This window comes from Fundulus heteroclitus, chromosome 6, assembly GCF_011125445.2.
Source record: "Fundulus heteroclitus isolate FHET01 chromosome 6, MU-UCD_Fhet_4.1, whole genome shotgun sequence".
Classification (NCBI taxonomy): Eukaryota; Metazoa; Chordata; class Actinopteri; order Cyprinodontiformes; family Fundulidae; genus Fundulus; species Fundulus heteroclitus.
The window spans coordinates 1978618-2001106 of NC_046366.1; the positions used below are offsets into that span (position 1 = coordinate 1978618).

The window sequence follows — 22489 nt, forward strand, 5'->3', positions numbered from 1 at the left end:
TGATTCAATGGATTCGTTACAAGTCCGCATGGGCTACACAACGCGTTTCAGCGGAGATTTGGTGGAAGAATAAATAATGAAAAAACACACGAAAAACAATAGGGTTCTCTGCTCACAGAGCAGACGAATGGCATAGCCGTTTGCCTGCACTGGGAGCTTGGAACCCTAATGATAAAGGAAAATCACTATATTCAGTACATATATGTACAGGGCTTCTGTGGGTCTCGCTAACTCAAATTTAAGACTTCTTTAAGACCTGTTTAAGACAAAGATAAATGAAATTGAAGATTATAGGTCTAGAGGGCGCTGTTTCACTGACCCTTCCATAACTCCTGAAGGAAAAGCAGTAGAGGGATGACACTTTGTCAGCAGACAGCCTATGCAAAACAATGTTCACCTCATATGAGATTTTAATAGTGGCATTAATACTTAATACCAACTTTGTTTGTGTTTAAAACATTAAACATGGACTCTAAAACAAATTGAAAGAAGTTAATGTAGGATAACTGATGTACAATGAAATTACCTATTCATGATAAAATATATTGAATAATATAACATTCTTTCCCTTATATAACATTCTTTCCCAGTTGTTCAGTCACTAACTTTATGATTTGTATAGTTTTTTTTCCCCTTTTGGAGAGATTGTGCATTTTGTGCACTTGAAGGGAAATATGTTTGTTCAGGGGGAGGAAGAAAAACTGTGCCTCCTAGAGTCGCAGAAACAAAACAAAAAACACAATTGAACAGTAACAATGCCCCCATTGATAATAATAAAGTTAATAATGATATAGACTACTATCACAATTTTTAACTAATAATAGTACTTGACTGAATACCAATGTGTATCCGTGGTATTTTAACGCGGCCTGATAGAAAAATACCAAAACACAAAAAGCAGATAAGAGAACAGAAACAGACAACATATTGGTTTCTGATCAGTGTGACAACAGACTGAACAGAGTAGGCATTAGAATTAACTAAGTCTGGCTGTTAGCCTGTTCTGGAGCAGGCTAGCTGCACAGACTAAATTGCCATGGCAACTTTTGTGTTACTGCTTTTCGGAAACCGAGCTGAGACTTAATTCAACCAGGATATCTAGAAAATTCCAAGTTACCCCACTGGGTATATAGAATGTGTGAGGAGAGTGCAAGTGTGCGTTTATGGTCAATTATTGTGTATTACATTGACTGTGTAGTTATGAGCATTTGCATGTGTCGGCATGAGATTAGGAACATGTGATTGTGACTGCGTGCCTGTGATTATGTGTTTGTCAGTCTCCTTGCTGGGGTTTGGCGCTTTGACCTGCTGGTGCATTTGTGGTTCTCTGAGTCCAAGGCTGGGTGTTCAGGTGTGTGCTGCTCTCCTGGCGGTTGCTTCGCGGGGCCTAGACTCCTGGCTCTGTCAAGGCTCCGCTGGGGGGTGATGTGCTCTTGGGTCTCGGCTCTCTGGCGTAAATGTGCCCCTGGGCAGTGTGCACAAGCCCCTGGGTGCTTCTGCATTGTGGCTACTGGGGGTTGCCTGGGGCTCTCCTCTGCTCTTCTCTGAGATGGGTTCCTGCTCTCTGGGGGCCCTTTCGGATGTATTAGTGGGGCCCTGGGAGGTTGTTGGGTGGGTCCTTGAGCCCTTACAACCATCTCCTTTACACCTCAATGTATCAGAGAAGCTGGGCTTGTAAAAACAAGTAAGCAAAAAGCGACTGAACCAACTGTAATGTGTTTAACATCCCATATATGCTTTTACTTTGATGTCTCAATAACGAGGTGAAGACAAGAAATACTGATGATGTTTTCCTTGATGTTCTGAACCCGAGACCTGACCAATGCGCCTTGCACTTTGGTTTCCAGCAGGTTTGCTAAAACTAGCTTTTTAGATCATTTCAGTCCATACATCCACCAGGCCATGAGACGAGACCAGCTGCCTCAGAACACGCTGAGCTGCTACATGCGGTTCTGCATGATTACGATGTAAAGAATCGTCTTCTGTACAATTAAAATCCCTTCCTATAAAAACGTAATCCTCAGATCCACAATCCCAAATTTCTTCTAAAAAACACCTTTTCTCTGCATTGGTAATTGGAGCATAAATATTGATAAAAGTCACATTAAAATGATCAAAACCAGCCCTGGCTAAAAGACACCTTCCTGGAACAATGTGTTTTATTTCCAGTGATCCTGGAGTAAAAGCTTTAGAAAAAAGGAAACCCACTCCTGCGCTCTGGGAGGTGCCATGACTTAAACAACCTCCCCCTTCCACTCCTTTTGCCAATCCGCTTCGTTTGACAGATCACTATGAGTTTCTTGTAAAAATAAAACATCAATTCTTTTATGGTTTATTGTTTGATAAATCTGTGCTCGCTTTACTGCATCTCTAGCCCCATTGATGTTGAAGGATGCTATTTTAAAAGAATCCGTAATGGGTAAGAGATTAAAAGCAACATACCAAACAGCTATACAAAATATTAAAGTGCCTGTGCGTTTCATGAGTTTCAAAATTGCTTTTTAACTTTGCTCATTACTTTTTTTAATCTGTAAACTTGTTGTTCCGTAAAACCAACCTCTTCTTTATTTCTAATATGGTGTCTGGCTGAAAAATAAAAAGTTCTCAAATCTGGAAAATAACTTTCAACCCTCACCCTCCTCAACCCTTTTGTTTGCTGCAGAAAAGTTAAAAACGATTCTACGGGGTATCTTGTCTCTCCACAGCTGGTCTGTGACAGAGACACCTCACTGCTGTCAGAGATCTCACCTTCACTATCACTGCTGTCAGAAATCACTTTTCTCTCTGTGGTCAGCTTGCTGATCTGCCTGCTAGCCTGCACAGCAGCCACCACGTTTTTCCTTTTACTGCGCCTTTTAGTAGGAGCCTCCAGGTACATCACCTGCTCCCCCTCGCCTTTATCCTCCACAAAATCCACCACAGACTTCTCCATATTCACTTCCCCTCCACCACCTGCCACCACCTCACCTTCAGAGGTGTCAAGTAATGAAGTACAAATACTTAATTACTGTATTTAAGTACACTTTTTAGGTATCTATACTTTACTCCATTACTTATTTTTCTTCCTACTTCTGACTTCTACTCATTACATTTTCACACAAGTATCTGTACTTTCTATTCCTTACATTTTTAAAACAAACGTTACTCGTTACTCTTGGCTTCAGTTTAATATTTATAAATATTTATTTCACGTAATGTGCGCCATCCAATGTAGATCATGGCGCCATCCACACCTAGTGAGAACTAGTGTAATTGGATGAGTCATATAATGCAAACACTCATTGGTTAGCTATTCTATAGCTATTCTCTTTTTATCTCTCTCTTTCTTTCTCTCTTTCTCTTTCTTTCTTTTCTCTCTCTCTCTCTCTCTCTCTCTCTCTCTCTCTTTCTCTCTCTCCCTCCCACACAAACTACATAGAATGTTTTTGCACCAAAGGGTATAGTTTACCTTAGGTATTTGATGGAACTCACACATTTATGTTCTGGCAGTTCTGCAGGCTTGAATACTACCTCTGTTTGGAATTGAATTCCAATAAAGTTTGAGAGAGAACATGCTCCTTGAGTGACTTTGTCTTTGACTAATGGGTTAATGATTATGTTGTGTCTTGGGCCACATGTAGAACTAATCAGTGTTTAAATTAAGCTTTCAATTCATATAGTGGCATTTTTTTAAAGGTTACTTTATACTTTTATACTTTAAGTAGTTTTTGGAGCACATACTTTTTCACTTTTACTTGAGTAAAGAGGTCAAGTTGATACTTCAACTTTTACCAGAGTGTTTTTAAACTGCAGTATCTATACTTCTACTTAAGTAACAAATGTGTGTACTTTTGACACCACTGCTCACCATTCCCTCCCTGATCTCCACACACACCAGTCACCTCACCACCAGTCTCACTCTCCTGATCTCTACACACACCATCCTGCTCCATCTCACCCTAATTGTCCACCTCCCCACCACTCACACAGGTTTCTCCACCACCACACACCACTGTGCTGCCCTCAGTCATCACACAACCACTGTTTTGTGGATCAGATGGTTCCTCTACAGTTTTCTCCTCCACTAAACTCTCATGCTGGTCTCCAGCAACCGGACCCGACGCCACGGCTTCCTCCGCGGCTACGCTGGAGTTCCCCGCAGCTCCAGACTCCTCCACCGCGGCAGGTGCTCCAGCCTTGCCAGACACACCCACCTTCTCCCCGGCTGCTGCAGGCTGCTGCTCCACGGCGTCTGACGGGGCTGATCCTGCGCGGTTTGGGCACATTTTTATCAAATGTCCCTCCCCTCCGCAGCCAAAGCACTTCATGTTTGAAGATGTTGCAAACAAAATGTAGTCATAATAATCTATTTTAACCTTAAAGCACAGGTTGAGTTCCTCGTCACGCATGTTAAGAATCATATAGAGCTGTCCCCTGTGTGAAACGGCGTGTTTTAATAATGGTGATTTACACCCTGACAAGATCTTTCTAATCGGGTGTAGCCGGGCACTTTGGTCCTGAAGCATGGTGCTGCACACTCTTCCTTCTGCCCATATATGGAGGATGCTTTGACAGCGCACAGCTGGTATTTGATGAGGCAGGTAATCAGCTGTTCCATTTAAAGGGGGGTATATTGGTGAGGAGATCAGATATGAGGCAAGGATTCCGGCAAAGGCAATGCGGTAATAGAGAGACGCACAGACTGCCGTGGACTGGGTTCCACCTTGAAGAGGTTGGCCTGCTACTGTTTCAGTTGTGTTTTTATTTACTGTTTTAAACACTGCTTAGAGCCTATTTTAGCTATTTATTCCTAGTTTTAACAAAATGCAGGGGAGTTTTTATTGTTTAGCTCCCCGGGCTGGTTTTATCTCACCTGAGGTCCTATGCTGTCCCTGGGTCCTGTGCCGGTTTTATTTAGATTGGATTTAGGGGACTAGTGGGAGGAGAGCTGTTTTCTTTTGTGTTTTATGCACTAGGGTTTGTGGCGTGAGTGTGTTTTTGTTGGGAGACACCAAGGTGTATTTCGTTTGTGTTTTCTTTAGAAGTGCTCCTCTAAATGGTCTAGTTAATTCAATTGTTTTTTTTTTTAACTATTCCTCTTGGCTATCGGGATTCCAGGCCAGCATAGGCGCCTGTGCTAAGGTGGGTATTCTTCCCTGCACGATAAAACACGTAAATTGTTCCCATTGTCTTGTAAAACCAATAAACTATATTCAATTTGAACCTGTGCCTCTGTTAATCCTTGCAACCTTTCTTTGTGGTCTGGTACCAAAAGAGTTGAGGGTTTAGAAACTGTACCTGAAGTCACACGGGGAAACTATTTTTCCATGCCGAGAAGGCTCTTTGACGAGGAACTCATCGCTGACGAAGGGAGGGACATTTGATAAAATAACCTTCGTGGCAGGCTGCATGAGCGGCAACACCTGCAGGAGCAGGTGTGCCTGCTCCACCTTCTCCACAAACTTAACCACTGCTCCGCTCAAGCGGGCCGCGGACTTAATCGCGATGTGCCCAATAATTTTACCCACAGCCAAACAAACTTCCTCCATGCTGCATGGAGACCCGGCACCCATCTTGATGCCGTTGTTCCGTGTCAGCGTGGAGAAGACACCTGAGCCACCACCATGGCGTTCAAGACACCGACCTGCCGCCGGGCAAGACCCGACGGCCACCAAACCCCAAAAAAACAAAGCAAAACAACTATATACACAATAATTACATACACCCAGTGAAAAGGGATAGAAAAAAGTAAGAATAAACACTCAGAGTTTTCTCACACGCGCTCTCTTCCGCTCCTTCTCCTCAGCCTGTAGAGGAGAGGAAAAGGAGATAATTAAACAACATCCTCAGTGTGCTTCTTCACCTGCAAAGAGAGATGTAAAAAGAACAGCACAACGAGCAGATAAAGTATTACAGATACAATGCCTTGATACCATTACTGAAGTATATACAGTATTAATTAATTCGACATGTATAAAGTGACAGCTGAAGATAATAATAGGTTTTTTTTGTATGGAAGTGGGTCTGTAAGTACCTGGATCCAAGCACCTGTAGGTGTTTGTGAGAGTGCGCTTGTGAATGTAAGATTTATCCACGAGAAAAATGCTCAGTAGTGGTTGTAAAGAGCCAAAGACCTGTCCCCCAGAGTACCGAGGCAGATGCAAGGGGAACCAAGACCCTAGATTCCCAAAGGGACGTCATTTCATCTTAAAATGAAGCGTAGAAGAAGATTTCTTCTAAATAAATACATTTTTGTGTGAATTAAAAAATGTTTGGTGCAACACAATAACACAATAACCACTCTTTCTTTACATTCTCCTTAATTACATTAACCTTGCATGCAAGCTGAATTCTTGCGATATTTGTGCATTCACAAACACATGAGAATTCATCTTGTACCTGCATCAACCGTTTGTGACCGAACCAAAAAAAATTTTTCTGGCCAATCTCGTTGCAGTACTATTTTAAAGGCAGGACATATACACTGTGACGAAAGCAAAGCTGCCGAGCCCACAGCTGTTCCAAAATAAACATGGCAGCGCAGGAGGACGCATGCGTAGCTATCACATCTGGAGCTGCCACATCACATCTGCTTTGTCAGAATACACAATTTCATCTTTGAAAGAAGAACAGCAAGAAGTGACTTGACCAGCGTTAGTCATTTTGGTTTCTCATGATGCCTGCTACTTAAATTTTCATTTGATACCATGATTGGCTAAAACCAACCTTTGGTAGGCGGGCACTATAGGTGTCGCTTCACCCAGTCAACTCAGAAAGTTCTGCTGAATGTCCCTCCAATCCAATAAACGGGTTCGATAGCGGCAATCCCAGATTGATAATGTGATAACACGTTATCAACCACGTTATAGTTGCGTTATAGTTGGATCACTGTTATCCAATTACTTTTACTCAAATGTAGACTTTGGTGCATTAAAATCTGTTTTTATTTTCATTTATTAAAATTGGTTAATACAGCAAGTGTTTTGAAAGAAATACTGACCCAAATTGTGTTCGTATGTTGGTAGCCCAAAAAGCTTTTATTTTATTTTTTGAATTGAGACCAAAATAATTTGCTAAAATGACCATATTTTACGGCAAATGAGCAAACCCCCTTTTTAAAGTTCTAGATCTACAATAATTACATAACTACCTTTCTCACAGAAAATCTAATTTGTTTAATTAAAATCATCAGTGGATAGGAATCTGTGATAGACTGGTGACCTGTCGAACAGGTACCCGTGCCCCCGTGACCCTGCACAAATAGGCAGGTATATAAAATGGTTGGACTGATATTTTTATAGCAGGTTAAAAAAATCACAACATTTTTTGGATATTTAAAAATGTGTATTTTTTGGTACTCGACTCAACATATTAAACCCTGGATTAAGACTGCCACACAAGGTAATTGCGGCGACAGGTAATGGAATACCTTTAAATGATATGGCCTATGTTTATTCACGTAAAACGAAAGGATAGACACTATGCTTAAAATCACCATTACAACATGTATACCTGCACCATGCACTGAGCAAGGCTATCAATGGCGATACGTGATGTGCGTCATACAATGCGCAGCCCGATGCGTTCCTCTGTGTTCCCTGGTTTCAAAAGACCGAGGAGAGGAAGCTTATTTTGAAATCCCCAACAGGAAATGTGGCTTGTTTTGGCTGAGGCAGAGCCGTCCACCTGCTGCAGCAGAGCTGGAGCAGCATTGATTCGCTGCCAGAGGAAAAATACCTGATAACTGAATTTACTGGAGCCCTGCTCCCTGTGGCTGGAGTGGGATATAAACACTGCTCTACTTTAAATACGTCGCGCGTTTCGGCTCCAGAATGATTTCTTTACTGACAGCACAAAGACTGGACGTGTGTGAAGGGCACAGTGACTCGATTCCTGTGCTGATTTTTTTTTAATTGAAGAGCAGAAATTGGACCGCAGGTTCATCGGCGGACATTTCTGTTAGAGGCAGCGATCCTTCATGCCCACTCTGTCAGATGATGGAGGCTGGCCTGTAGGGTTCTAATTCCACAACGTCCTGGGGTGGGCGGACAGGGACTTGGCTGGAATTTCGCCAAAATTAAGACGAGAATCAAGTACAGTTCACTGTCTCCCGCTACCGGGGGAGACCACCGGCCGCTCGTTATGTCCCGCACAAAGGAGCGGCTGAAAGCCGAGAGAGAGACCAAGGAGAGCGTCACTCTGCTGCCGTGCTTTTATTTTGTTGAGGTATCTATCTATCTATCTATCTATCTATCTATCTATCTATCTATCTATCTATCTATCTATCTATCTATCTATCTATCTATCTATCTATCTGTGTGTCTGTCTGTATGGTGGCATGATGTATAATTAGGCTGTTAGTGGTGTATCTGATGGTGTCGCTGACAGATATGCTGGTTACCAGTCAGATTTCTCTTGCACATTCAGTTACACACATCCCTGTGGCCCTACGGTATGACCACGTAAGCTCACTAATGTGTGGGGACTGCTAATGCCTCAAAACCCACCACCCTCTATATGTTATTCTGTTTGTTTGGGTTGAAAAAAAGTGGACTACTCGTACAGGTTGGAAGTTGTGCAGTCTGATCTGCCTTACACTCACTTAATTCTGCTCGATCCTGTTTGATCCTTTTGCTTTGGCTGCCAGTGACGCTGCAGTCTTTTCTAGGATATTGTTATTCATCCAGCATTTTGTGTGGCAGGGCTGAAAAATGTTGGGGCAAATATTTTCAGCTGCATGTCTTTCATTTGTGTCGCATTTAACAGTGATGTGTTCACAGAAAGCAAAATCAGTGCTAATGGTTTGCTGCATCAATACACTTTAGAGCCTGTGTTCATTTAGTCATGTGTATTAGACATTCATTTTCTGTTTTCGGTTTAGCCATTTTCCTAGTAAATCACTGACTTTCAGCGTAATTGCTTTTTTTTTCTCTTGGCCTAAAGCCTGTAGTAATACTGCATTTCAGTCCTACACACCCAGCCTTTTGAGAAGCCACCCAGCAGCCTCACCAGTTCTGACTTCTTTCAGCATTTTATGAAATTAGATTTTAAATAATGGGCTGCATATTATGTTGTTTCTATACTGAAATGTGAATTTGAGAAATCACACTAGGGTCATTGTTGTAGGTGTTATGTTAAGCCAGTGGGGGAAAAGCCATGTTGTAACTGGTCTGCTTTATTTGACCACACAGCAGTCATGACGAAAATATATTTACTCTTAGAAAATAAACAAATCCAAAGACATTATTTATTGCATAAAAACTTAATGAAGCCACAATAGGGAAATGTGTGAATAAACTCCACTGTTGCTGCTTTCATAAGATTTACATGGAAAAGTAACACCTATTCAAATAAACTTTAATATAATGGGCAACTTTGGCTTAGTGAAAATAGTAGTTGGCCTGCAATACAATTGTTTTGATTCCAGTTTCTTTCTTCCACATGTTGATGTACATTTGAGCAAAGCACTTAACCCCAAGTTACCTACCTGTAAGCATATCAACATATGAATACTAGGACTATTGTGTGAATGTGGCACTCGTGTGAAGAAATTTGAGTGGTTGGCATGACTAGAAAAGTGCTATTGATGATTAGCAAATTTGACCTCCTCTATAAGAGCAGCAGTTTTGTCAGTTAGCTGACCTGGACAACACATTCTCACTCCCTACTTGTCTTATGCTTGGTAAGGTTCCCTTAGCATCACAAGTTGATGCACGGGGTAGCCCCCTCCCGTCATTATTTGACGTGCAGGGTGCCCTCGTAGAATATAACAGCAACACAGCCTACATTAAACATTTATGCCAAACAACTGTGTTTACATGCATTTTAAAGACATTTCTAGTAAGTATGTATATTACTTTCATAATCTTCGGTCAAGGAAGGTAGATAATCTTTCATTCATTAGTTTAGCTGAATATTTTAATGGGTTCTGTCACAGAAAAACAGAAGAAAGTGACGTTTCCTACCTATGTCACCATCACCAAGTTACTCCGATATTCTGGTTCACAACAAACAACTTTTAATAATGCTCTTCCATTGCACATATGACATTACCTGACTCCGCCAGATAGATTTGCTCCGCATATCCATCTGGAAACCTTCCGTTGAAGTAATTTTGGGAAGGGGCGAAAATACTGGTCAGCTGATTGGCCTATGTTGGTGATAGATGGGCCAAATAAACCAATCAGATTCGTCGTCGCTCTGTCGTCGAGCGACGACGAAAACACAACCACAAGCCAAGCTACTCTTGCTGCTGCAAGTAAAGGCTCGTTAGCTCAGCAGAGAAATACTCTGTAATTCCGATAAAACTTGCTCGATAGCCGCGCTAACGCTAGTTTCATCGGCTGAAGCCGCCATGTTCTTTAGACTGAACTGACGCGCTTCCCGTTGCGTCACACCTCAACCCGCCTCAAAGCCAACGCTGATTGGACGTTCGTTTGGTGAACGGCTCCAAATTTTCTTCAACGGAGGGTATCCAGACTGATCTGCGAGTGAAACCTTGAAACCTCGCGAGATCAGGATGGTCTCACGAGGCTACATATGACAGGCCCCCTCATTGTCCATTTTTGGAACTCGTTTGGAAACGCACTTTTACTCCTGGCTTTCAAACCAACTGAGATTTTATGTTCCTTAATTTGTACTGGTATTGTTTTTATCTCTATTTGCGTGGCCCATAATCTGTTGGACGTCTCCTTAAGAACTTTCTGGGGGCAACTTTCTTTCACTTGGATAAGTTGCTACACATGGCAGTGATCTCAAAACAGCAATGTTCACACGTTTTCACTTGCACATTAATAAGTTATAGCCGATAAAACAAATAACCCGTTGCACTCCGGTCCAAGAGGTCACGCTGCTCAGCCAATCAGATCAGCGTATTGTCAGCTGTCCATGGTGGCGCCTGTAAGGTGGTGTATGCATCTGTTTCCATACGAAGAAAGCCCAATAATACTATTTTCTGGTGCCAATTGGCAGAGATCTTGACGGCAAGGAAAAAGAAATAGCCCTGTCCATAAATCCATCCATTTTCCAACACGCTTATTTATCCCTGGTTGCGAGAGGTGCCCGTGTCGTGCCAGACGACTTATCCCCGCCAGAATTTGTATCCCCTGCGTCGGGAGAGTGCTCGAAATCAAAAAAACTTTTAACCTCCAGCATTGTGAAGTCTGAATATTTTTAAACATCACTTTCTGATAAAATGAAATAGATTTTTTGAAAGCAACATATCTTGTTTTCTTAATATAATATGGTTAATATCTTTATATGGTTCTTGGTTGAATTAAAATCTTATTAGATCTGATAATTTTGGTTGTACCTTTATTCAGTGTTCATTTGATCACACTTAAAATACGCTTTATATGATCCATTCATGCGGGTCTAGCTACCAAAAAAGAAAAAGAAAAAAGATGAACAAGTAGACAGCTGTGATGGACTCAGGAAGGTGGATTTGTGGTTTCAGCAGATAGACATGCGGCAATCTAATAACATAAAGCTAATATTTTGGTGACGCATCTGGAAATGACCACAAAGCCGTTTTCTTTCTCACAACGTGTTATATTCAATCGATCAATTAAGTTTTAACCGACATAGCAATCCCTTACGATAGCACTAACAAATGTTACATTTTCAGTTTTATCCCACTAACTGAACGATAATGTAATGACAACATTGCTATATTTCATTAAGAAAAGTAAAAGATCTTCATTTCCACTCCTAATAGGTTGTAAATCAGATGTAATTGACTGGATTCATTCTTTCAGCTGAATGTGCTCCAGACGCAGGGGATACACATTCTGGCGGGGATAAGTCGTTTGGCACGACGACACCTGTCGCCTGTGCTATCCTAGCTCAGCAGGTCTTGGTGATATCACAAATATCACAAAATTGGGCAAACCCAGCCGGGATAAGCGTGTCGGAAAATTTATGGATTTATGGACTGGGCTATTTATTTTCCCTTGCCATCAAGATCTCTGCCAACTGGCACCAGAAGATGCTATTACTGGGCTTTTGTCGCCTGGAAACGGATGCATACAACACATTACAGGCGCAGCCATGATGAACTGGTTTAACTTGCACAGCTGACAATACCCCAATCTGATTGGCTGAGCAGCAAAACTCAAATCATGTGACCTCTTGGATCGGAGCGGAACGGGTTATATTTTTTATCGGCTATAACATATTAGTGTGCAAGTGAAAACGTGGGAACATTGGTGTTTTGAAATCACTGCCATGTGTAGCAACTTATCTAAGAGGAAGAAAGTTGCCCCCTGACAGTTCATACGACAAGTCATCCTACAGATTATGGCCCACAGCCTATTGTGTTAATGTTTTTAGCAAGTTTCTTAATTTATTTTTGTGTGCGTAGTTTTTCCATTTCATCACTTAGTGTCATTTTATTGTTTTTGATGTTCAGCCCTTTGTGTCAGCTGCGGCTGGTGTTAGAGTGCTTTATCAATAAAGTTGTTGTTGTTGATGATGATGAATGCCTAGCATTTGTAACTGTATGCCTGTTTGTCCTCTTCTGTGGTCTTTGCTCATAAACTGGATGTCCATTTAAGTTGGAAACATGCTAAACAACTTTAAAGGGGCCTTGTTACATATTTTGACCATAAAAAGAAAATACACAAAAAACATACATTTATCTACAGATTTAACAATGTCGATAAGAGCGCGGTAAGAGCCATTAGACTGCCCTGCAATTCATCACAGTGAAGTTATAGTTTATATTGCCAAAAGTATTTGCTTACCCATCCAAATTATTGGAATCAGGAGGACCCTAAGCATGCAGATTGTTTTTACAAACAAGCATACTTCTTTGTCTTTGTACTTTATACTATTACTTTGGTGGACTTTTTTTCTGGGGCTATTACATGTCTGTTTTCAAGCTCCTCTTTCCAGATGCAATATTCCACATGCCTAGCAGTTTAATGTTGTGGCTGAGATTGTGATTCCATTCAGCTGCTCCCTTATTCAGGGCTCCCCACACCAAGTCATTACAACTTGCACATAGTAGAGTTCTTTTTATACCGAAAGCCCTTCCTTATGCAACCAGGACAAAAACCTGGGTCCCCCATATCAAAAATGAAGACTTAGCTCTCTACACCAGAGGGTCTTAAATGTCGTGGCTGAGAATAAACAGTGTAAACTGTAGATGACAGACAAATTAGTAATAACCAGTTTTCATGAGTTATTGCTGAGTTCATGCTTTCCTAGAAATGTTGATGTTTTATCTGTGCATAAAAAAAATCCATCCCTTTGGCTTGCTTTTACAAAAAAAAAAAAAACACATTCTGTTGGGTGCAGTCTTAAAATGCTGTTCTTTGTCAGTTCTACTGGTGTTCATTCCTAGCTTTTAGGTAGATCATCAGACGTGCTAATTTCTCAATTTGCCTCCTTCTGTCCACAGCAAAGCTTTGCGTGTATTTCACACACTGCCACACTATCATACCCACTAACTGGCTGCTAGGCAACATGGCCTCCTGAATGGGGTGTATTTTTATATCTGTGTGCTCAGGGCTACAGACGTTATGAGGAGGAATACATCCTTTCTGCAGCCTGTTTTCTGCTGTTCAGTCACAAGATAGCCTTTAGTTAAATTATCAGTATGCATTTATATGTTCAGTTCAGTCTTCACAATGTATATAAAGACAAGCCTTTCTTTAAAACTAAATTCAGATAACTGTTTATAAGTATGCATATGCTGGATAATATACCTGCATACGGTGTTCTCCCCTAGTAACTACAGCATGTGAGTTGATATAGGGCTGTAAATTAGGGCAAGAGCCTCATTGCAATGCAGCACAGTATCCTGACAGTAGTGGAGAGTATGACATCATCATTTGATAACCATTTGATTCGGTATAAATTAATCTGAGGAAACAGATTATGCTCACTAAAAAACAAAAATCTGTTACATGTGAAAAAAGTCCAATTTTGAAATAATTTTGTCCACCTAAAGACCAGTTACAATGTATTGCAATCCAATCTGTGTACAGTAATGTTGCTATAACAATATATGTGTCATATATTGTGCAGCTCTTGATTCTTGTACCCTGGGTCAAGTATTACAGAACACCTGTTGCTTGCCCTCTGGACACATTTACTGGACTCTTTACAGCAACGTGTGTCCTCCTGCACCACATCTCAGCAGAAGATTAACATATTAAAAGAGCTGGCTCCCTTTACACTCATGCCTTAACCCAAAGGCATATACTTTTGAGAAGTGGCATCATTTTCTGCAGAGACGAATCTATGGTGAATTACCACTGATGATCATCATATTGACATATGGCAGTGCCAAGGAGAGAGGATAAGCAATACCAGTGTTCTGCAAAAGCTCAGTTGAGGAAACAAACACTGTAACCCTTGTCCATTGTTTTAGTTTGTATTTTATGTGTAGTCTTAGCCAGAGTGGCCAAAAAGAAATTTCTCCTTGGTAACACGTGGTGACAGTAAATAACCTTTGAATCTTTTGAATCTTTGAATAGAAGGAACAGCTGGTGCTTATCTCTTCCCCCTTACCTCAGGTGTGAAAGTAATGCCAGATTAATTCCCAAAAATCTTAGGGATCATCAAAAGCTTTTAGTGTGACAGTTTGAGTGAAACATCCTGTTTCCGATGAAACAGCAATTTCTTCGGTAGAACAACTGGACACCTAATTAATATATTGCAGTTAATCTACTCCATTTTTGAATATTGAACAATCAGGAAAAAACTAAGAGAAGGGACGGAGCTAGCCATTCTCATCATCAGGGCCTTGGTCCACAAAATATGTCATCGTTATAATGCTGATTTGGTACACCAAAAAAGTAAGAAATTATTTAATCTGTTCATGTGGTGTGGGAGAGGATTTAACCTTAAAAAACAGACAGACGAGACCAGCCACCACAGCTTCTCTTCAGTGACCAGCAGGGGGATTCGTTTATTCTGGACTTACAATCATCTTCATTTCACAGAAGTCCCAACAATCCCAACAATATGGGGTAACTTTCAGCCTTTATAGGGATACAGTATGACGTAAATGGGAACATGATATCTTACTGTGTACAGGCGCTGCTCTGGACCAAAAGCCCTCCCTTCCTAGTTGGAGGGGTGTGTGTGTGAAATGGTGTGTGTGCTGCTCTTCCATTTCTAGGAAGTCTTATAAACAGATCTTTGGAAAAAGATAGTAGGAGCCAAGAGTAGTTCAACTAAAGTTCCTTTGGCCTTACTTTACCTTGTTGTGATTCAGTGAAACATTCTAGAACTAATCATTCTTTGGGCAGTGATTGCAGTTATTAAGACAAACAGGGTTCCACCTTGACAATATTAAAAGATGAAATCCACCATACATCCCCCCTTTGGCTCATTTACGTGAGCCATATCAAGGGAAAAATCACACTGGGAACTATAAGAAAAGTGGAATAATGTAATTGTGGAGCACTAGAGGAATATAAAAGGGTAAAAATACTTGCTTTGATTATCAAACAGAAAAAAGAACAAAGAAAAATTGGTAATGTATGGTCGTAAATGTAGAATAAAATAAGAACATGCACTGAACTATATACGAATGTACAAAATGTCCATTGTTTTTCCATATGCCAGTTATTTCTGACCATATGCAACCGAAAAATCCCTGTCGCTGGTATTTATGTGTTTATTCAGGGTAAAAACTGTTGCATGGACCCCTCCCCCACGGGCGTCCGCCAGCCGACCACCTGACCGACCAGCATGGCTCAGAAACCCAGCCATGGTACTCACAATGTCGTCAAAAAACATAAAATAACAGGAAAGAAGACAAACATATTAAGCAAAATTAAAAAAATTAGAATAGTATAATATCATCATTCAGTTTCTATGGTTACCACCCAAAAACATCTTCCTAAAAAATATACCCATCCTACACCTTATCATAAATCAAAAACTTCAGGGATTTAGCATAGCATAGATAAAATCAGAATTTGTAACATTTGATGGGATTGGCAGCTTCGTAGTTTGGCAAAGTTCTTGTCCTCATGTCGCTGACACCGTATGTCGCTCTCCGGGATCCTTTGATTAAATTGCACTGCTTTCTCACAGTCCAGGTGCAGGGCCCCCTCTGTTGCAAACATCATGCCTCTGAGTCCCTTAGTCCAGCACACAAAGAGGGACCCCGCCCTTCTACGTCCCTGGGTCGCCCTAAGGAGACAGGAAAAACTAACCAGTATCGTATATTACAATGATTTCCCAGCTCAGAGTCTTCACTAGTCTCATGATGATATCCTTTAAATGTCAATGGGGCTAATGTACATTTTCTTTAACATTGATGTTTAGTGTCCATCTGATTTCATTTCAGTTTCATCTCAACTCGTACTGAGTATAAGTTGTAAGAATTCACTAATAACACTCTGTGTATACGTAATTGCACCTTTACTTATCCTGCCGACAACGCCAATTATGTGGGAGAGGATTTAACCTTAAAAAACAGACAGACGAGACCAGACACCACAGCTTCTCTTCAGTGACCAGCAGGGGGATTCGTTTATTCTGGACTTACAATCATCTTCATTTCACAGAAGTCCCAACAATCCCAACAATATGGGGTAACTTTCAGCCTTTATAGGGATACAGTATGACGTAAATGGGAACATGATATCTTACTGTGTACAGGCGCTGCTCTGGACCAAAAGCCCTCCCTTCCTAGTTGGAGGGGTGTGTGTGTGAAATGGTGTGTGTGCTGCTCTTCCATTTCTAGGAAGTCTTATAAACAGATCTTTGGAAAAAGATAGTAGGAGCCAAGAGTAGTTCAACTAAAGTTCCTTTGGCCTTACTTTACCTTGTTGTGTTTCAGTGAAACATTCTAGAACTAATCATTCTTTGGGCAGTGATTGCAGTTATTAAGACAAACAGGGTTCCACCTTGACAATATTAAAAGATGAAATCCACCATAGTGGGTGCAAAACTAACTTAACTAACTTGGCCTTTACATATCTTAAAGTTTATGCTAGTATATGTGTAATGAATGGTGTTACAGAACCCAATATTCAGCTCGACATGGAGCTGATGCTTAAAGGATTTATTCATGGACAGGCAGGCAAACAGAAAACCGAACTGAGTGCAGGATTAAACAGGCAGGTTACTCTGCAATAAGCAGACAAACACAGAGGCAAGGTCTGAGGTGGGATGGCAGAGCTCTAGCAGCAGTTTTTACAGGATTGAACGAGCAGCAAGACAGTCCAGGTCCGGGTAACAGGCTGGACTCCAAAAGTACCGGAGAGTCCTTCAGTGCCGCATAGTGACGAAAATCACACTTTTCATGCAGTGAAATGAATCATTTAATCATCCAAAACGGTATGGAACATATTAATTAACTTTAAAAATGTTGCATAGTATGCCTTTAACTGCAGCCGGTGAGGGTTTTAGTACTTCAGATGTTGATCTGGGTTCTTTTGTGGCCTCCTGGAGGAGTCGTGAATGTGTTGGAGTAATTTTTGTAATCTGGCTAATCTTTGAAAGGATCACTGCTGTTCTAAGTTTTAGGGATCTTTTATCTTACTTCCTGTTTTCAGACTGATTATGTTCATGCCCTTACTTTAGTCTAAGTCCGCTTGATTTAACTTGTTTGGCTAATTTACCTAGTGTGTGACTTATCAAGTGAAGTATTTTTCTATGCTTCATGTAGAGAGAAACCTTTGCTCTTGGCCTTAAAAAGATGTTGTTTATTTGAATCACATGAGTTTCTAATGGGGCTTTGTGGTCATATACTAAAAGTGCATTAGTCTCCAGCTCTTTAAAAATGTCACAGATAAGATAACAATGCCTTGAACAAATTGTTAGACGTGTTAGCAAAAAAGAGACCTATATGTTTTCATCATGTGGGATTGTTGTATGAATTATCTAAAAGTTTATGTTGGATCCTCACCATTTTGTTAAAAATCTCCATCCTGGAGTACAGATTAACACTAATGTTTCTGTGAAAAGAACTATCCATTGTTTGTCATAAATATGCTTTATAATGCTCCTAGTAATACATGTTTAGGTAAAGAGGTACCTCTTTACTTGTAGTGATTATGTTAACATGACCTGATTGTTTGAAGTCTTTTCTTATGAGTATTGTTCTTGTCCTCCCTCTATGTTGCAGCTCCCTATCCTGGCCTCCTCTGTTGTCAGTCTTTATTTTCTGGAGCTGACCGATATTTTCCAACCGGTGCATTCTGGGTACAGTTGTAATGACCGCAGCCTGTCGTTGCCCTACATCCTGCCCAGACAGGAAGTCTGCCCACTCCCTTTACTCTTCAGCTTGGCATTTGCAGCTCCAACAGTCACAGTAAGTACCACAGCTATCACATCTTCTTAATTCGTTTCAGGCACTGAAACTTTACTGGATTTCATTAACAAGTAAAAATTAACTCTAATTCTCTAAAGAAAGCAAAAATAATTTACCTGTCTGGATGTAACATCTTACAGTGAGATTAAAACAACCTCTTACAATGATAGACATTGACACTTTACAGGATGAAAAGCATTTTTTCTTTAGAAAAAGATGCCAGATTTTGGTACTATTTATTTTATTTTTTTTTCTTTTGCTTGTCACACAGTAGTTCCCAGCACTGGTTCTCAAGTACCCCTGCCCTGCATGTTTTAGGTGTCTCCTTGCTGACACACACCTGACTTATATGAATGAGTGATTAAGAGGCTTCTGCAGCCCTTGATCATTTGAATCAGGTGTGTGGCAACAGGGACACATCTAAAACATGCAGGGCAGGAGTACTTGAGAACCAGGGCTGGGAATCACTGATCTAACAGATAACGTCAAAGATTGCAAACAGTGTACATTTTTGGCAAATTATTAATGATCTATGACCATGGTAATGCTGTAAAGCTATGTATACATTTGTGTGTATTAGTAATAGGTTGTATATCTATAGAGTTTGCTTATAGGCTGAAATATATATAAAAAATCATTCAGATTCTGTTTGCTAGTGAATGGAAACTACCATCGCTTAATAAGAATGGACCAGCCGTTTTCCCAACACTGACAGTTTGTTCCTTATTTTGGGAACTTGTTTACTGCTAAGATTAATGCTACATTCAATAACAGGTGACAATCCAGGATTTTTAAATTCCAACATCAAACAAAAAAATTGATGACTAATTTAAAAGCTACTGTATATAAATTCATAGGTGGGTAGTAGTATAGTTATATTTACTCTGTTACATTTACTCAAGTTTTTTAACTAAATGTACTTTTAGGAGTAGTTCTACAGCACTGTACTTTTACCTAAGTAATAATATATATAAAAAAATACTCCTACTCTTCAAACTGCTAGCTATTCTACAGTACACACTGTGAGTAACTTCACTGAATAAAGAACAGACTCATTTTAACCAAAAACAAAATGCACCAGAGAGACAAACCTTGATTTTTATTTAGGTGAGACTTGTTGCGTTGTTTTAATGTTATTTTCTGTTTGCTGACCTCAATGATCCTTTTGGAGGTCAAGTGAACATACAGTAAACAATATATATTCTCATTGGAAGTACTTTGCACTGTTCTAAAATACTGTATATACATTTACTGCTGCATGTGTTGTTTCATAGGGTTTATGTTGTATGTAAAAAAAGATTTAGAAGTGCTTCTTCTGCCTGAAATTATTATTTTGCAATTTATATAATTCTATATATTTTTTTATTTTTAGTGTTTAATATCAGAATTTTTACAGTTGTAAAACAGTTTTTTATTTGTTTGTCCGATTACATCACTTTTAAGTATTAAATCAGTTGTTATATTTAGTTACTCAGCACTTGAGTAGCCTTCTTATCAAATAGTTTTTCTCTCTTGATTAATTTTTCGATTGGCTACTTTTTACTTTTACTTGAATATAAATATGTTCATGTAGGGCTACTCTTACTGGAGTACCAGTGGCGGCTGGTGAAAAAAATCTTGGTGGGGCTGGCCAATAGATTTCCCTGCCTAACCCAGTACATGCATTTAAATTAAAAGTCGGAAAAATTACTACGATTCCACAATAAGCATTTAATTAATCAAAAAAACATTGTTCACAAAGGATTATTTTGGTGTTTTTGTCTTATTAATCCTTTTCACAGACTCATGCCAGAGGGTTTGCATACATTGTTCATGTACGTATATTATTACGAAACGAACGTTTACGTCTTGACTTAAATATATATCCTAATTTTTTATTTATATAATGATTTAAGTAGAACAATGACTAGTGCAAAATTAAGTTGTATTTACCGGAGATGAAGTGTAGACTGCAAATTCTGTCGTGGTATGATGGCTCCCACAGTCGATTGGGATTGTCTACCTGCATCCTGTTCATTGAAATTATCTATTTCTTTCTTCTTTCTTTGTCCTTCGGTAAACGAAAGAAACGTACATCCAACGATTTGGAATGCCTCTGTGTGCAACCAGGAGCACAACAAGTCGTAGGCATTGTTTAGATTCCAAAAATAAACTAAAAGTACGCTCTAATTCACCCGTTTTGTCACGGTGGTAAGCGAAAACAGTACTGTTTTTGCCTACCCGCGGGACCCGGATGTAGCTCGTGACGTCACGCATGAACTGGTCTATACACCTATCACTGTGTAGCAGGGGCAAAGATTCCAGGAGCCCCAAAGCCATTCATTTTGGCGATGCTGATTGGCCAAATATTTATAAATTTTCCCTAGCAACAGTATACGATTGGTTATTTCGCTACACTTGTGGGGCGCCTTGAGTCACAGCCCCACAAATGTAGAAGAGGAGAAATGATACGTTCTGTTGGTGGAAATGCACTGTTAAATGAGAGTCAATTGGTAGAGTCAATTACTAGAAGTGTTTTAAATATTCTTTTTACATGTAGCCATGTACTATAAAGTAAAAACTGGCATTAATAATACTTTTAAAATCTATATACATTTTGACTTTTCCCCTCCACATCTAGGGAGGGCAGCGCCCGAGCGCCCCCTATGGGCCAGCTGCCATTGTGGAGTACACTTTTTGACTTATCGACCCACCTCTGTATAAATCAATGGAACGGTTTCTGCTAGAACAGGGGTTCCCAAACTTTTTTAGCCGCAGAGGGATTTTAAGCCATTATTCTTACAGGATAGTGGCCAGGTCACAACATGATGCTGGTGGAGGAAAATGTTTCCTGACTCACTCTCCAAAACACCCCGAAGTGGCTCAACAATATTTAGACCTGGTGACTGTGCAGGCCATGGGAGTTGTTCAACTTCACTTTGATGTTCATCAAACTAATCTTTTACTAGTCTTGCTGTGTGTATTGGTGCATTGTCATCCTGATACATGGCACCTCCTTCAGGATACAATGTTTGAACCATTGGATGCACACGGTCCTCCAGAATGGTTCGGTAGTCCTTGGCAGTGACGTGCCCATCTAGCACAAGTATGGGGCCAAGGTAATGCCATGATATGACAGCCCAAACAATCACTGATCCACCCCCATGCTTCACTCTGGGCATGCAACCGTCTGGGTGGTACGCTTCTTTGGGGCTTCACCACACCGTAACTCTTCCAGATGTGGGGAAAACAGTAAAGGTGGACTCATCAGAGAACAATACATGTTTCAAATTGTCCACAGCCCAAGATTTGCGCTCCTTGCACCATGGAAACCAACGTTTGGCATTGGCACGAGTGACCAAAGGTTTGGCTATAGCAGCCCGGCCGTGGATATTGACCCTGTGGAGCTCCCGACGGACAGTTTTGGTGGAAACAGGAGAGTTGAGGTGCACATTTAATTCTGCTGTGATTTGGGGAGCCGTGGTTTTATGTTTTTTGGATACAATCCGGGTTAGCACCCGAACATCCCTTTCAGACAGCTTCCTCTTGCGTCCACAGTTAATCCTGTTGGATGTGGTTGGTCCTTCTTGGTGGTATGCTGACATTACCCTGGATACAGTGGCTCTCAATACATCACAAAGACTTGCTGTCTAGGTCACAGATGCGCCAGCAAGACGTGCACCAACAATTTGTCCTCTTTTGAACTCTGGTATGTCACCCATAATGTTATGTGCATTGCAATATTTTGAGCAAAACTGCGCTCTTACCCTGCTAATTGGACCTTCACACTCTGCTCTTATTGGTTCAAATAATGAAGTGAATGAAAATAATGAAGTTTGGCCACCAGGCTGGTCCAATTTAGCCATGAAACCTCCCACACTAAAATGAGAGGTGTTTCAGTTCCATTGTCCAACCCTCTATCTATCTATCTATCTATCTATCTATCTATCTATCTATCTATCTATCTATCTATCTATCTATCTATCTATCTATCTATCTAACGGTTGCAGTTACAAATCAAACGTCGTAACTCTGAGTCTGACGCACAATTTCCGCCGCAAAATACAAGAAGCACTTCGATTTGTGTCCGGTGACGAGCGAGCGAGAACTGGTGAAGCAGCACAGAGTAACAATAACTCTGGCGCTCCTTAAAGATGTTATTAATCAGAGAAATCTTTCTGATTGTTTCACAGCGGTTACCTTCAGTGGGTAAACACGCCCACGGCAACACACCTCGGCTCCCCCAGCCCG

At 40.6% G+C, this 22489-nt stretch overlaps 1 protein-coding gene across 1 annotated transcript in view; it reads left to right on the forward strand.

The window, feature by feature from the left end:
• Positions 1–7569: 7569 nt before the first annotated feature.
• Positions 7570–22489, forward strand: part of LOC105933858 (phospholipid phosphatase-related protein type 4) — a 100960-nt gene continuing 86040 nt past the window's right edge. Inside the window, exons 1-2 of the mRNA XM_036137829.1 lie at positions 7570–8205; positions 18074–18259. Of these exons, the coding sequence (XP_035993722.1) occupies positions 8122–8205; positions 18074–18259 (270 nt within the window). The 5' untranslated portion in view covers positions 7570–8121. The remainder of the gene's footprint in view (positions 8206–18073; positions 18260–22489) is intronic.